At 41.4% G+C, this 15,699-nt stretch overlaps 1 protein-coding gene across 1 annotated transcript; it reads left to right on the forward strand.

Annotated features, from left to right (window-relative positions):
- LOC311054698 (myosin heavy chain, fast skeletal muscle-like) lies at window positions 1-15,092 on the forward strand (the record flags this gene model as incomplete). Its single annotated transcript, XM_084070702.1, has 39 exons — window positions 1-204; window positions 729-872; window positions 1,121-1,277; window positions 1,453-1,480; window positions 1,948-2,062; window positions 2,159-2,251; window positions 2,416-2,479; window positions 2,571-2,669; window positions 2,768-2,871; window positions 4,354-4,492; window positions 4,585-4,703; window positions 4,823-4,972; window positions 5,124-5,294; window positions 5,820-6,129; window positions 6,457-6,545; window positions 6,659-6,746; window positions 6,898-7,015; window positions 7,132-7,255; window positions 7,340-7,476; window positions 7,564-7,819; window positions 7,967-8,209; window positions 8,455-8,631; window positions 8,714-8,859; window positions 8,940-9,030; window positions 9,116-9,505; window positions 9,598-9,724; window positions 9,816-9,934; window positions 10,037-10,233; window positions 10,317-10,500; window positions 10,587-10,752; window positions 10,880-11,004; window positions 11,720-12,028; window positions 12,442-12,645; window positions 13,166-13,291; window positions 13,781-13,951; window positions 14,056-14,160; window positions 14,488-14,583; window positions 14,669-14,803; window positions 15,069-15,092. 39 exons carry the CDS (start codon window positions 1-3, stop codon window positions 15,090-15,092), a joined length of 5,844 nt encoding a protein of 1,947 aa, XP_083926828.1.
- Between the last annotated feature and the right edge of the window lie 607 nt (window positions 15,093-15,699).

The raw sequence follows: 15,699 nt of genomic DNA on the forward strand, positions 1-15,699 counted from the left end.
ATGAGCTCTGACGCGGAGATGGCCCAGTATGGGCCTGCGGCCATCTACCTCCGCAAACCTGAGAAGGAAAGGATTGAGGCGCAGAACCGACCCTTTGACGCCAAAACAGCGTGCTTTGTTCCCGATGCCAAGGACCTGTATATCAAAGGTGTAATTCAGGCAAAGGATGGTGGCCAAGCCACAGTGAAGACGGAAGATGGGGAGGTGAGTCATAGCAAAATCCTGGGTGTTAATTAAAATGTTCACACCACCACTGTTGTCAGGCAGGCTAGGCAAGCGATACGTACAGTATGTATCTAAAGCCATACCACCCAGACTATCGAACAGTTTCCACCTGTCAACCATCAGGCAGTTGAACAAGCGCTGATCCGTCACCATGTCTGTTTTGGTGACATGGGCCATCACACAGGCATTATCACTTTATGACTATGAATACACTCCATTCCTGCAGCACTAGAACTCTGCATGTATACGTGTTTACATTATATGTCTGATATCTGCTGCTAATGATGTCCCTTATATATATATATACACACACACTGTATTTCTTTTTATGAGCATGCATCTCATTTGTGGATAGTATTGTCGTGTTATCTCACATTTTCCCTTTGTTTCCTTCTCTATTCTTATGACTATATTTAGTTTTTTTATATTTAAGAATGACTAATGGATTACATTACTAATGGACGCATGCTTCACTCTGAATAGTCTGTCATTGTTTTTATCAGACGGTAACCGTTAAGGAAGAGGACTGCCATCCAATGAACCCCCCAAAATATGACAAGATGGAGGACATGGCGATGATGACCCACCTCAATGAGCCCTCTGTGCTGTACAACCTCAAAGATCGCTACGCAGCATGGATGATTTACGTAAGGATTTTAAATAGGGACACCTTAATTCATCTTCCTATCTGTGTGATCTTCTATCTTAAAATCCTTAAGATGGACCCATAACCCAATTCATACTTGGTTGCATGCTGGTGTCGCACACCGAAAATAGCAGATCTACGAGCACACAACTAATTGGCACTGCAACGTATTATGAGTTTGGCTATTTTCAGTGCTTGACACTGCAACTAAGTATAAATCACCCCACAGAGGATTTTACTTTGTTGCAGACCTACTCTGGGCTCTTCTGTGCTACTGTGAACCCCTACAAGTGGCTCCCCGTGTACGATGCAAAGGTGGTGTCTGCCTACAGAGGCAAAAAGCGCATGGAGGCACCGCCCCATATTTTCTCTGTTTCTGATAATGCATATCAAAATATGCTTACAGGTAAGCTGGAATGATGGAATCTTTAAGCTGATCACTGTCCAAGTCCTGAAGGTCAATGAGGACCAGATACATGCACTTTCATGTATTGTAACCACACAACACACATACAGTCAGAAGCACACTGCTCAGATGGAATTGCCACTGAAACTTGTTTCTATCTTCCTCTGACCTACAGATCGCGAGAACCAGTCTGTCCTGATTACGTGAGTCTGTTGCATTTTCATTTAACAAGGAGAGAGGATGTCCAGTGGGCACCTACCATAAACCGTGTGGGCACCTCAATGTTAAATTGGCAGTTTTTTTCCCCCAAACTGTAAAAAAAGAAAGAATAAATGTAGGCTTTGGAAATGGTCTGAAATAATGTAAAGTATACATGATTTTAACATGCACGATACATCATTATCAAACCTAAATTTACCCTTTAACCTCTTGTTTATCCCCAAAATGACTGTCCATCACAGGTTTTGTAGCAATTTGTAACATTTGTAGAAATATTGGGCCTTAAATGTAATATAAAAATGTATGTATTTGGCCCCTCATTTGTAAAATAAATGTAGATATAAAATCAAATATAAAATAAATAAATATTAAAAAGAATCGTGCCCAGTGTTCTCAGGGGCCCGCTGTTCCGGTAACCATACTATATCGATGTCCCTCTTCATATTCACAGTGGAGAATCTGGTGCAGGGAAGACTGTCAACACCAAGCGTGTCATCCAGTACTTCGCAACAATCGCAGTGGCAGGTGGTGGTGACAAGAAAGAACAAACGTCTGGAAAAATACAGGTACGCAAAACATTTCACTATAGAAAGCATGCAATGTAAGAAATAAATATATTGACTACATTTTGAGGTACTGAGGGAGCTGGGTATCCTTTCCAGGGGACACTGGAAGATCAAATCATTTCAGCAAACCCTTTGCTCGAGGCCTTTGGGAATGCCAAGACAGTGAGGAATGACAACTCCTCTCGCTTTGTAAGTCTGATCTCCCGAATGAATTGTTCCCAAACTTAAAACAACAAGAAATGCTGATCTAATTGAATGACTTACTAGACAGTTACTTGGACAGATAGATCATCTTGGAATGAGAATAATGAAGATATTTCCTAAATTGTTGACGGTGCATTTATGTCTCTTAGGGTAAATTTATCAGAATTCACTTCGGAACCACAGGAAAACTGGCTTCCGCCGATATTGAAACCTGTAAGTTTGTCTTGCCTGAACCTTATGACCTTTGTTTCATAGGATGCTTGCATTGGATAATCCTCGTCATTAAATATGGTATTCTGTGCAGATCTTCTGGAAAAGTCAAGAGTGACATTCCAGTTATCTGAGGAGAGAAGCTACCACATCTTCTATCAGATAATGACAGGCCACAAAGCAGAGCTTATAGGTGTGGTAAAAAACACAATAGTATGCAAAACGTATTTTTCAATAAGTACAGTATCACATCAAAACACAGCCGTTTAATGGTCTTATTTCCCTCTACAGAGATACTACTCATATCAACAAACCCATATGACTTCCCCATGGTAAGTCAAGGGCAGATCACTGTGAGCAGTATCGATGACAAAGAAGAGCTGGTGGCCACAGATGTAAGTGTAACACCCGAGATTCAAACCAAACATCTACCGCTAGGGCAAGAGGGTTTTGAATGATTGATTGAATATTTTATTAGACAGCAATGCAAACAGCACAAGTACAGTCAAACACTTAGTCTAAAAGGATCAAACAAAAACGTCCAGTTTCCATTGAGGTCCTATATTTTCAATTCATCAAATATTCATGAATTTTCAGTTTCTGTTTTAAAGGAAGCCAGCGACTTAAGGGATGGGGTCAGGGCATTCCACACATTCCACACGGCAGTGGCAGTGCTGTAGAAGGAGAATTTACCCATGTTTGTTCTAAAGGTGGGTGTTACCAGCTCCCTCTAGTATTGTGGCTCTGGGTGTCCTTCACTTTTGTGAGGTATTTAGTCAGATATGTGGGTATTGAGGGCATTGAGGGCAAAGTCGCATTGACTATCTTGATTGTCAATCCCATTTTTAATTAACCTCAATACCGCCCCCATCTGGCGGAGTCAGGTACATTTTTAATTGCTTAACCCTGTCTTCTACCCTGAGCCATCCTAGACCAGCAAAATGTGATGGAAAAAGGTGGGTCATGGGCCCCAGGCCGAGAAGTAGTTGAATCAGTTTGTTCACTAGTAAGAGACCACACCTCTACTTAAGTTTAAAGATGTATCGAAACGAAATGAGATGAACGTGGAATGGGATAAGGAACCCAAGGTGGGGCGACACTGAGGGTTTTTTGGGAAAGAGTCTCGGGAGCTGACGGCCATCGTTGCTCTACTCGAGTCTATGCTCCGTCGCTGTCCCCCCCCTGGATTCCTAGAGAAGTAGAGACAGAAGGAAGAGCGAGAATCGAGGGGGAAGGAGGAGGTTGGGGTGGAGGAGGATGAAAGCAATGAATGGCGGAAAGAGCCAATCTACAAGCGCAGTACTCACAACCCATGTTTGGTCTCTCGTGGAGCAGAACTAACAAGCCAGGTGAGAGATCGCAGGTGTATTTATACTGTGGTGATTGCAACAAGGATTGGCTGAGGTGAGTGGAGGCAGGTGTAGTGGATACGGGTGATTATGAATGGGGAGTGGCTAATGAGTGAAGGTAGGTGTGGTAGACAGTGAAGTGATTGAGGACGGGGAGTGGCTGTGATAAGCAGAGGGTCGTCTCCACTCCTGAACCTACGTTGAATACAACAACATTTTTGGCACCAGTCAAGGAATCCCCTTGGCAGGGGAGATATTAGCCTTTTAGGCTTCAGGCTAAGCTACTCAGCTACATTAAACCCCAGTGACCTCCTTCACCGGTCACAGCATCAATGCAACAACCAAGATTCAAACTTCTGTCTCCGCGTGGGAAACCAAACATCTACCTGCCCCTTGGCCAGGGGAGATATTAGGCTTTTGGGCTTCAGTCTGAGCTACTTTGCCACAGTTTCCTGTTAATTCATTACAATGTTGTATATGCATGGACTTTAATGGCTTTTACCAATGGTGATGTTTCCTAAACTTCAGACGGCCATTGATATCCTGGGGTTCAGCAGTGATGAAAAAATGGCCATCTACAAGCTGACTGGTGCAGTGCTGCATTATGGGAACATGAAGTTCAAGCAGAAGCAACGAGAGGAACAGGCAGAGCCTGATGGCACAGAGGGTGAAAATCTGCACTGTTGTGAGCAAAATTATATTCAACACATTGATTCATCATTCGCTAATAAGTTGATATATTTTCTTGGTATCCATCAGTGGCAGACAAAGTGGCATTCCTCATGGGTTTAAACGCTGCTGACCTGGTGAAAGGCCTCTGTTACCCCAGGGTCAAAGTAGGGAATGAGTATGTCACCAAAGGGCAGACAGTTCCACAGGTACTGGCACAGCTCAAATGTTAATAATATCATTTTAGTGATTTGTTGTCAGAAACAGAGACAATATTCTAAAACACAAATCCTTGACAGTGTATTTCTGCATAATCCACACGATTTAGGTCAGCAATGCAGTTGGTGCCTTGGCCAAGTCAGTCTATGAGAAGATGTTCTTCTGGATGGTTATCAGAATCAATGAAATGCTGGATACCAAGCAGGCCAGGCAGTTCTATATCGGAGTGCTGGACATCGCTGGATTTGAAATATTTGATGTGAGCGTTAACTCTACTGCATACTACACAAACAAATAACGCATACATCAAATACAGTAGGCTACATTCAGTGGGTTTAGTTCATCATCATTCTTCACTGAAATTGCCACAGAGAGATAGATGAATGATTGGCTCTTCTCACTTCTCTCAGTACAACAGCATGGAACAACTGTGCATCAACTTCACCAATGAAAAGCTGCAGCAGTTTTTCAACCACCATATGTTTGTGTTGGAGCAAGAAGAATACAAGAAAGAGGGGATTGAATGGGAGTTCATTGACTTTGGTATGGACTTGGCTGCCTGCATTGAGCTTATTGAGAAGGTGAGATAAACACGAATGAATATCGTCGTTGTCGGGCAGAAACCTTGTATGTCCAATATTTCATATTTTGTTCATAAAAAAGCCCAATGTTATAATTCGTTGTATGACAATGTCATGCAAAAGTAGTGAAAATATCAAATATCTACAAAATAACAGATCTATAATCTGTTATAGATCTGATCACAATGCATCACACGCATCACACGTTGAGAGCTTATTGATCTGCTAATCTTACAGTGTTTGAAAAAAACAATTTGCCTCTAATGAATGACATGCCCAAAAAAGGGACGCCAGGTTGAAAGTGGTTAACTCTGTATGTGGGTTTTTACAAATATTTAGCCAATGAAAAGTGTTAACAAGAATTTGGGTCTAAATTATAACTGCTATAACACATGCTCTTTTTTCCATTTCCTGAAAAGTAATGGTTTTGGACATACAAGGTTTTGACAGTGACAATAATGTTACAGTAGCTTTATCCCAGAGATGACCATATCTCATGTGTACCTATATGATAATATCCAACAGCCAATGGGCATCTTCTCCATCCTCGAGGAAGAGTGCATGTTCCCAAAGGCATCAGACACTTCCTTCAAGAACAAACTCTATGACCAGCACCTTGGAAAGAACAACGCATTCCAAAAGCCCAAGTCTGTCAAAGGCAAGCCTGAGGCCCACTTCACCCTGCTGCACTATGCTGGCACGGTGGACTACAACATCAGTGGCTGGCTCGATAAAAACAAGGACCCGTTGAATGAGTCTGTTGTGCAGCTGTACCAGAAGTCATCAGTTAAACTGCTGTCCTTCCTGTATGCCTCGTTTTCTGGAGCTGAAGCAGGTACCGTCCACAAAGTAATACATGCATATATCGTCAATGAATTGTATTTCCAAAACCGTTACTTTTCAGGCTCTGTTTTATACTTTTCATTGATTAAATGTTATGTATAAAACCCATAGACACACCATAACCACTTTCACAACGTGTCACGATGAGACAGCTTGTAGATAGACGGCTTCTATTTTTGAGCGTAGGGCATTCATTTACCAAAAAACATGAAAAATTGAAATATGGAGATACAAGGTTTCTGCCCGACAAAGATATTCAGAGAGAGCAGGTACAGTAATAATGCTTTTTGCGTTTTTTATACAATATAAAAAGAATCAGGTGGTGATGCTGCTGCTGGCGGCAAGGGTGCAAAGAAAGGGGCCAAGAAGAAGGGGGGCTCTTTCCAAACTGTGTCTGCTGTTTTCAGGGTAAATTATTAATTGTTCATTGAAAAGATCCAGTATTATACAATTATATATTTTTTTCTAATGACTATACTACTAAACTATAATACTAACACTGCAATTGTTTTCCTTTGCAGGAGAATCTTGGAAAGTTAATGACCAACCTGAGGTGCACCCATCCTCACTTTGTCCGTTGCCTGATTCCGAATGAGGTGAAAACACCAGGTGCTGTATGGCTTTATGAACAAACTATATTTGTATCCTTGTCATGTAATCTTAGAAAGAACCACAACAGTATATTTTGTAGGTACATAAAAGTGAAATTATTGTATAACTTCTGTCTTTAATGAACTAATCTCTGTTGAACATACTGTAGGTATCATGGACAACCACTTGGTCATCCATCAGTTGCGCTGCAACGGTGTGCTGGAAGGAATCCGGATCTGTAGGAAGGGATTCCCTAGCAGGATTCTCTATGCTGACTTCAAGCAGAGGCAAATACTGATTCCTACCCCTACAACATCATACAGAGTAAAACATCTGTTCTCATCTGGGTTGTTCATCTGGGCTTATGGTTATTTTTCTGGTTTGTTTGTTTTTGTTTTTACAGATATAGAATATTGAATGCCAGTGCAATCCCGGAGGGACAATTCATCGATGGCAAGAAAGCTTCTGAGAAGCTTCTTGGTTCGATTGACGTTGACCATACACAGTATAGATTTGGGACTACAAAGGTATGTGACCAAAGCTATGTGAATATATTTATAGACACACAGTAGATCGTCAATAGCAGTAAATGTCACATAATGTGATTGCAGGTCTTCTTCAAAGCTGGTTTGCTCGGCACTCTTGAGGAGTTGCGGGATGACAAACTAGTCTCTCTGGTGACACAGACTCAAGCAGTTTGTCGTGGTTACGTCATGAGACAAGAATTCTCAAAGTTAACAATTAACAAGTAAGATACACCAAGTACAAGTACCTTTTCAAACAAATTGATATGAAATATACTGTGTGAACTAGTAAAGATTGTTGTATTTTCCAGGGATTGTGTGTGGATTCTGCAATACAACTTGCGCTCATTCATGAACGTGAAACACTGGCCATGGATGAAGCTGTTCTTCAAAATAAAGCCCCTGCTGAAGAGTGCAGAAACTGAAAAGGAGATGGTAACCATGAAGGAGGACTTTGTCAAATGTAAGGAGGATCTGACAAAAGCAGAGTCCAAGAAGAAGGATCTCGAAGAGAAAATGGTTTCTCTGGTGCAGGACAAAAATGATCTCCTTTTGCAAGTGCAAGCTGTGAGTATATATGTAATCTGAACGTATATTGCGTTCACTTTTGTTTTAACGATTAGCACTTTTTGTTAATCGTGTCATGTATGTCAGGTAGCATATTGCAGTTGTCTTAGTTTGCACAGTAGCTCAACGTTTTCCCCCACTTGATAGGATGCAGAAAATCTTTGTGATGCAGAGGAGAGATGTGAGAGTCTGATCAAAAGCAAAATCCAACTTGAGGCCAAACTTAAAGAGGTGACCGAAAGACTGGATGATGAAGAGGAAATCAACGCTGAGCTGACCGCCAAGAAGAGGAAGCAAGAGGATGAATGCTCTGAGCTCAAGAAGGACATTGATGACCTTGAGATGACCTTGGCCAAAGTGGAGAAGGAAAAGCATGCCACAGAAAACAAGGTTTGTAATTTAACCCCATGAACCTATAGCATCTCCATTCTGGGCAGATCATAATAGGCAAACATTCGGCAAAATTGTCCAACACGACCCGTTTTGTAGTTTTGGTGTGTGTGTATGTTTGTGTGTGTGTGTGTGGGGGGGGGTGTATATGGGTATATGGGTTTAAGTGGTGAATAGGGAAATAGCTGTTTGTATTGTTACTCAGATGTCTTAATTGTTTATATTGATTTGTAAACCTATTGCAGGTGAAGAATCTAACTGAGGAGATGACTGCCCAAGATGACAGCATTGGCAAACTGACCAAGGAGAAGAGAGCCCTCCAAGAGGCCCACCAACAGACCCTTGATGACCTTCAAGCAGAGGAAGACAAAGTCAACTCTCTGGCAAAAGCTAAATCTAAGCTTGAACAACAAGTGGACGATGTGAGTTACTCTACACATTAAAGTAAACATTTGTGTATATGTTAAGTGACAATTGCTTAGATTCATCCAACTTCATTTCAAGCTTGAGGGGTCACTGGAGCAAGAGAAGAAGATTCGTATGGACCTGGAAAGAACCAAGAGGAAGATTGAGGGTGATCTCAAACTTGTGCATGAATCCATAATGGATCTAGAGAATGACAAACAACAATCTGAGGAAAAAATAAAGAAGTAAGTGATTACCTTTGGTCCTTGTACATGAGGGGGGAAAAGTGTTGGATTCAAACTGACACATTATATTGTCTTCCCAGGACAGAATTTGAAAACAACCAACTATTCAGCAAAATTGCAGATGAGCAAGCAATAAATATCCAGTTTCAAAAGAAGATGAAGGAACTACATGTAATGCAGCCCTGATTTATATACATGACATATCAATTAATCCTTTTAACTGATATTATTGTAAAGACATATTTTCCGTCCCAAGGCTCGTATCGAAGAACTTGAAGAAGAGGTTGAGGCCGAGCGTGCCGTCCGGGCCAAAGCGGAGAAGCAGAGGTCTGATCTCTCCAGGGAACTTGAGGAGATCAGCGAGAGGTTGGAGGAGGCCAGAGGAGCCTCTGCTGCTCAGGTCGAGATGAACAAGAAGCGTGAAGCAGAGTTCCTCAAACTGCGGCGTGATCTGGAAGAAACCACGTTGCACCATGAGGCCACAACTGCTGCGCTGCGCAAGAAGCAGGCAGACAGCATGGCTGAGCTGGGAGAGCAGATCGACAACCTCCAAAGAATAAAGCAGAAACTTGAAAAAGAAAAGAGTGAATTGAAGATGGAAATTGATGATTTGACTGGCAATATGGAAACCGTGGCAAAAGCCAAGGTATATTATTCTGAAATACCTAAATATGCAAGACAAAGCAGAGGCACTAATTTAAACAGTTAAATGTCTAACTTTTTATGAAAAATGTTAAGGTCAACTTAGAGAAGATGTGTCGCTCACTTGAAGATCAACTTATAGAGCTGAAAACCAAGAATGAAGAAAACATCCGTCAAATGACTGATCTTAGCACTCAGAGGGCCCGTCTTCAAACTGAGAATGGTAATCTTTTGAAAATGGTTAATTTTCGCACCCGTTATAAGATTACAGACAGAAGATTACAGAAAAATACTGATCTTCTATTGTGTTTTAGCTGAATTTTCTCGACAAATGGAAGAGAGGGAAAGTCTAATATCTCAACTGACACGAGGAAAACAGGGATTCACAACACAAGTTGATGAACTGAAGAGGCAGATAGAGGAAGAAACAAAGGTAACACATTGGGAGGTCATTATGCCGTGTAGAAAAGCTGTCATAATCCTGACCACAGGATACTTTATTGTACTCAAATCATGTTCATAATGTCCTCTTTAGGCTAAGAATGCCTTAGCTCACAGTTTACAGTCAGCCCGCCATGACTGTGACCTCCTTCGGGAGCAGTTTGAGGAGGAGCAGGAGGCCAAATCTGAGCTCCAGCGTGGCTTATCAAAAAGCAACACTGAGGTGGCCCTTTGGAGAAGCCAATATGAGACTGATGCCATCCAGCGTACTGAAGAGCTGGAGGAGGCAAAGTAAATGTTGACCATATATTAATTTGTCAGCCTCTTGGCACCTTGATGAAAATCTTAATACTATTGTTTTCACTTTCCCCCAGAAAAAAGCTTGCCCAACGCCTCCAAGAGGCTGAGGAACAAATTGAAGCAGGAAACTCAAAATGTGCCTCCCTGGAGAAAACCAAGCAGAGGCTTCATAATGAGATGGAGGATTTAATGGTTGATGTGGAGAGGTCCAACTCCTTAGCAGCTAGCCTTGATAAGAAACAGAGAAACTTTGACAAGGTACTCAATACATTAGTTTTCTATTGATTTGATATAGCCTACATCACATTGTTAAGTTTTAATAGCTAATAGTTTGTCTGACTCAGATTCTAGCTGACTGGAAGCAGAAGTATGAAGAGTCTCAAGCAGAGCTTGAGGGGGCTCTGAAGGAATCTCGTTCTCTCAGCAATGAACTTTTCAAATTGAAAAACTCACATGAGGAAGCCCTGGATCATCTGGAGACTCTGAAACGAGAAAATAAAAACCTTCAACGTGAGTGACGTCAGTTACTCATAAACATGTTTTTATTGATTCTTAAATAAAACCGCCTGTAAATAAAAAAGTGAAAAAAAAAAAAATCATCACATTATCAATGTGCACTTTATCTTTCAAAATACAGAGGAGATCTCAGACCTGACAGAGCATCTTGGAGAGAGTGGAAAGAGCATCCATGAATTGGAGAAATTCAAAAAGCAGGTTGAGACAGAGAAAAGTGATATGCACACAGCACTGGAAGAAGCTGAGGTAAATGAGCTGAGATAATATGAAAGCAAGAATAGCTTATACTAGCTATAATGTGGATGCACTGTCTGTGGATGCAGCCGGCAGTAAAGCCGTGTTTTCTGTTGTCTAAACGATGAGCAAACATTTATTTGACACATTTATGTTGTAACATTGGGAGAGATAAAAGCAGCAGTGCTTGCTGCAATGATACAGTGTGGTACTGTAGATGGGTGGATGTATGCAGTGGCGTCCACAGATATTTTGGGGGGCAGGTGCTCAAGTAAATTATACTTTTTTTTGTTTACTTGGTCTGCTCTTTTTTCCCTCTACACCTATACCTCTTTGCCAAAACAGCCGATCTACAAGCCCACAACGCCTCGCAGCGCGAGGCGTTGTGAGCTTGTAGATCTGCTATTTTTGGCTAAAGTTCTCCTCAGAAAAGGGATGCTAGGTTTCGAGTGGTTATGGTAAAAAGAAAAATCATATCACATAAAGATTTGGCAGACCCCCTGTAGTAACTCTGAGGACCCCCTGTTGAAGCCCCTGCTGTAAACTGAAAATGCCCTTTTTCAAAAGGGCACTTCTGGTCAAGAGGGCAAAGGGCAGGTGCTCGAGCACCACCTAGAGTCTATCTGTGCACGTCCCTGGGTGGATGTATGGTGGACATGTGTCTACGACAGTACTGCAGATAACATAACATTTACAGTGATCAATAGCTGAAGTCATCTTTCTACAGGCCTCTCTGGAGCATGAGGAGTCTAAGCTCCTTCGTGTTCAGATGGAGCTGAACCAGATCAAGGCTGAAGTAGACCGGAAGGTGTCTGAGAAAGATGAGGAGATTGACCAGCTGAAGAGAAACAGCCAGAGAATAATGGAGTCAATGCAGACCACTCTGGACGCTGAGGTCAGGAGCAGAAACGATGCCCTGAGAGTGAAGAAGAAGATGGAGGGAGACCTGAATGAGATGGAGATCCAGCTGAGCCATGCTAACAGGCAGGCTGCTGAGGCCCAGAAACAACTGAGAAATGTCCAGGGGCAACTTAAGGTAAGTGCATATTATGTTTAACTATAACTTAATTTCACACATAATAATGTGTTTTAATCATAGACTGTAAAAATACGGACAAAGGGGAAATTAATGGGACCATAATTTACTAAACACATATCATGATCATTTAAAAAAGACTTCAAACTAGCGAAAATATTTGCTTCAAAATGTGACAAATATTCACAAACAAATATTCTTAATATGTGAAAAATATTCAGGGATTTACTTCCTTGGACTACGGGCAGCATGCACAAGACCAGTCCAGTGTTTTGCGAGATTAGCCGCGGACACTCAAATACACCCACACAGACAGACCATCTTCTAATCTAGACAGCCCACCCCCTAGGTGCCATGCTGTAAAAACACTAATACATGTATATGACTCTGACAAAACCTTGATGTGATTTCAGGATGCTCAAATTCACCTCGACGACTCTATCAGAGGGCAGGATGACATGAAGGAGCAAGTAGCCATGATGGAACGCAGAACAACTCTGATTCAGGCTGAGATCGAAGAACTTCGGGCAGCCCTTGAGCAGACCGAACGCGGCCGCAAGGTAGCCGAGCAGGAGCTGATTGATGCCAGTGAACGAGCTGCGCTTCTGCACTCACAGGTCAGTTTGTTTTCCAGTGTGGGGTTGTCTTGTTCAATCACATTTCTTTAGCTCAGTGATTCTCAACGTTTTCTGGAATCAGGGCCCACTTGAGAATCTCGAAAGCATTCGCGGCCCACCCATCTGACCTCTTAACACGACAGCCAGTCAATCGGTTAACCGTATTAAGAGGTCAGATGGGTGGTGGGTGGTATGCATTTTCAGAGCATGTTTATTTTAATGATCAATCAATCGATTGTGTTTGGATAAATGAAACTAACGTAGTATACTTCAAGCTCCTATTTATCAGTATCAGAATGAAAACACATTTCTTTCAAGGTTTTAATGACAAAATACCATGACAATCTTTCTACATTATTTATTTTACATTTTAATGTCATATTACGATTAAAATCTTAGTGTTTTGGCAATTAGTTGGGGCCCCACTTGCAATATCCTCACAGTCCACCAGTGGGCCCCGGCCCACAGGTTGAGAATCACTGCTTTAGCTCACATCATACGGCTGTTTGGTTTTCGGCAGAGCACCAGTCTTTTGAACACCAGAAAGAAGCTGGAGGCAGACGTCACTCACCTTCAAGGTGAAATAGAGGATGCCGCCCAAGAGGCAAGGAATGCGGAGGAGAAAGCCAAGAAAGCCATAACAGATGTGAGTCCTCCTCCCAGTCCTCATTAAGGGGTGAAAAACATGACCCCCCCCTCCTTTTCTCCGGAAAAAGGGGATAGGCTTTAAGATTGAGCTTTTAATGAAGTCGATGAATTAAAGAGAAAATGTATGTACTTTTACAACCAGAAGGTCCTGCAAGCGAACCATAATGATTAATGTATGACTTGCTCCAAGTCTTTGAATGGGCTATTACGTTTAGGCTCAGAAACTCTCAGATTGGAACCATTCATGTTGTTGTCAAAGAAGCAGCATTAACTTTCTGAGCATTATTTACAAATGGAGCATTACAAGATCTGGGAATTAGAAGGGGGGGGGTGGATCACAAAAACATGGACTTCTAAGTCGCTATACATGCATCTACAGTACCTCAAATTCCCCCCTGGGATGTTCCTATCTGGGCTCTTATTTTGGTAAACTAGATAAATGAGATGGGAAAATAAAATAAAAACATTATCTATGTTGCTCTTTTAGGCTGCCATGATGGCTGAGGAGTTGAAGAAGGAGCAGGACACCTGTGCTCACTTGGAGAGGATGAGAAAAAACCTGGAGGTGACTGTCAAGGACCTGCAGCATCGCTTAGATGAGGCTGAAAACCTGGCAATGAAAGGTGGAAAGAAACAACTTCAGAAGCTGGAAACTAGGGTATGCATTTGCATGCAAAGTTGCACGAGGATCACGTTTTACGTAATCCTCAATTATGTTGGTATGGAAGGAGAAAGTTATCTTAATGATGATCTTTTACTAAGGTCCGTGAACTGGAAAATGAGCTTGACGCTGAGCAAAGGCGTGGTGCTGATGCCATCAAAGGAGTCCGTAAATATGAGAGGAAAATCAAAGAGCTCACTTATCAGGTATATCCTGGAAACTGTATTGAAAATGTCAATTTAATCCTATTATATTATGCCATACATATACAATAGTTATTGTTTGTGTCAGATGAACCCTGCATCCCTATTCTGGGGTGAACATTACACGGAAATAACAGATCTACAAGCTCAAACAGCTTGCAGATGCGTTATTTTTGTCGAAAAGATTTGGTGTAGAGGGAAAAAAGTTGAAAAAAGGTCCCCTAAGGCTGGGAGCCCTAGGGGACCCTGGTCAACTTAAAATAACAAAAATCACTTTCTTACTAGTTCAGCAGTAAACTAAAGTGAGCGAAATGTACTGGTTTCTTGCAGGCTGAAGAGGACAAGAAGAACAATGCCAGACTCCAGGACTTGGTGGACAAGCTTCAGAATAAAGTGAAAGCCTACAAAAGACAAGCTGAAGAAGCTGTGAGTGAAACATCAGTAAAAGAAAACATTGAAATGTTTTAGACCACCAGACCATCCATACATTCAGTGTTTTTTTTATTTACAGGAGGAGCAATGTAATATCCACATGGCCAGATTCAGGAAAGTCCAGCATGAGTTGGAAGAAGCTGAGGAGAGAGCTGATATAGCTGAATCCCAGGCCAACAAGATGCGAGCTAAGAGCCGGGAAATAGGAACTAAGGTATTGGAGGTTCCATATTGCATACTGTATAATACATTTCTGTCTATATGAGTATGTCTTGAAATTAATAATGACCTGTCAGGAATTTGATTAATGCTACCGTATAGCAGAACATTACTTCACAGCAAAATACAGAGTGGTCATTTAAGACTGAATTGTAAAAGTTAGCATTAAAGTAACAGTCCAGGTTTGACTGTGTGTGAAACCAAGACACTTTTAGGATAATGCTGATAATTGTGTATTTCTCAAAATGTATTTTATGAAGGCACAAGACGGACAAGGAGAGTAGCAGAAAGAACAAGATGGCCCCTGTTTGAGTAGCAGTGGACAGTGTTTTAATGTTACATGTGCATGATGTGAATGCTACTGAATTTGTGTTTGGGAACAAATTGCATTTCAGTGCTTCACCTTAATATTACACAATGTACTGAAAGCTTCCCAAATTATGCATGATCTGTCACCGTTGATACTACGAATGAATACAAGTTCATTCATATCTAACATTATAATCACCTTGGTAATAGTACAAAACATTTACTTCCACTATTTTGAAAGGTCTTGAAATATTTTGAAAACCTTTGAAACCTTTCACCTATAACAACATGCCCAAAGTAGACACATCAGGTTGAAAGTGGTTAACATCCCTGTCCATAGAAACACCTCTATTCAAAATAATTCACCTGTGCAGCATGTTACTTGCAGTACATAGCACTGTAACTTCTGCAGAAATCATTCTAAAATGATGTACTAAAGTGATGTATAGTGGCAATAATAGCTACCAAAGAACAATGACTAACACATATTACAATGTTTGATAAATAACCACATGAACACTGTAAAACAGTGTGAAATGGTCCCTTATGATTATGTAATAACTATATTCCTGTCTCCAAATT

The sequence above is a fragment of the Gymnoscopelus microlampas genome, assembly GCF_963454915.1.
Source record: "Gymnoscopelus microlampas genome assembly, chromosome: 11".
Classification (NCBI taxonomy): domain Eukaryota; kingdom Metazoa; phylum Chordata; class Actinopteri; order Myctophiformes; family Myctophidae; genus Gymnoscopelus; species Gymnoscopelus microlampas.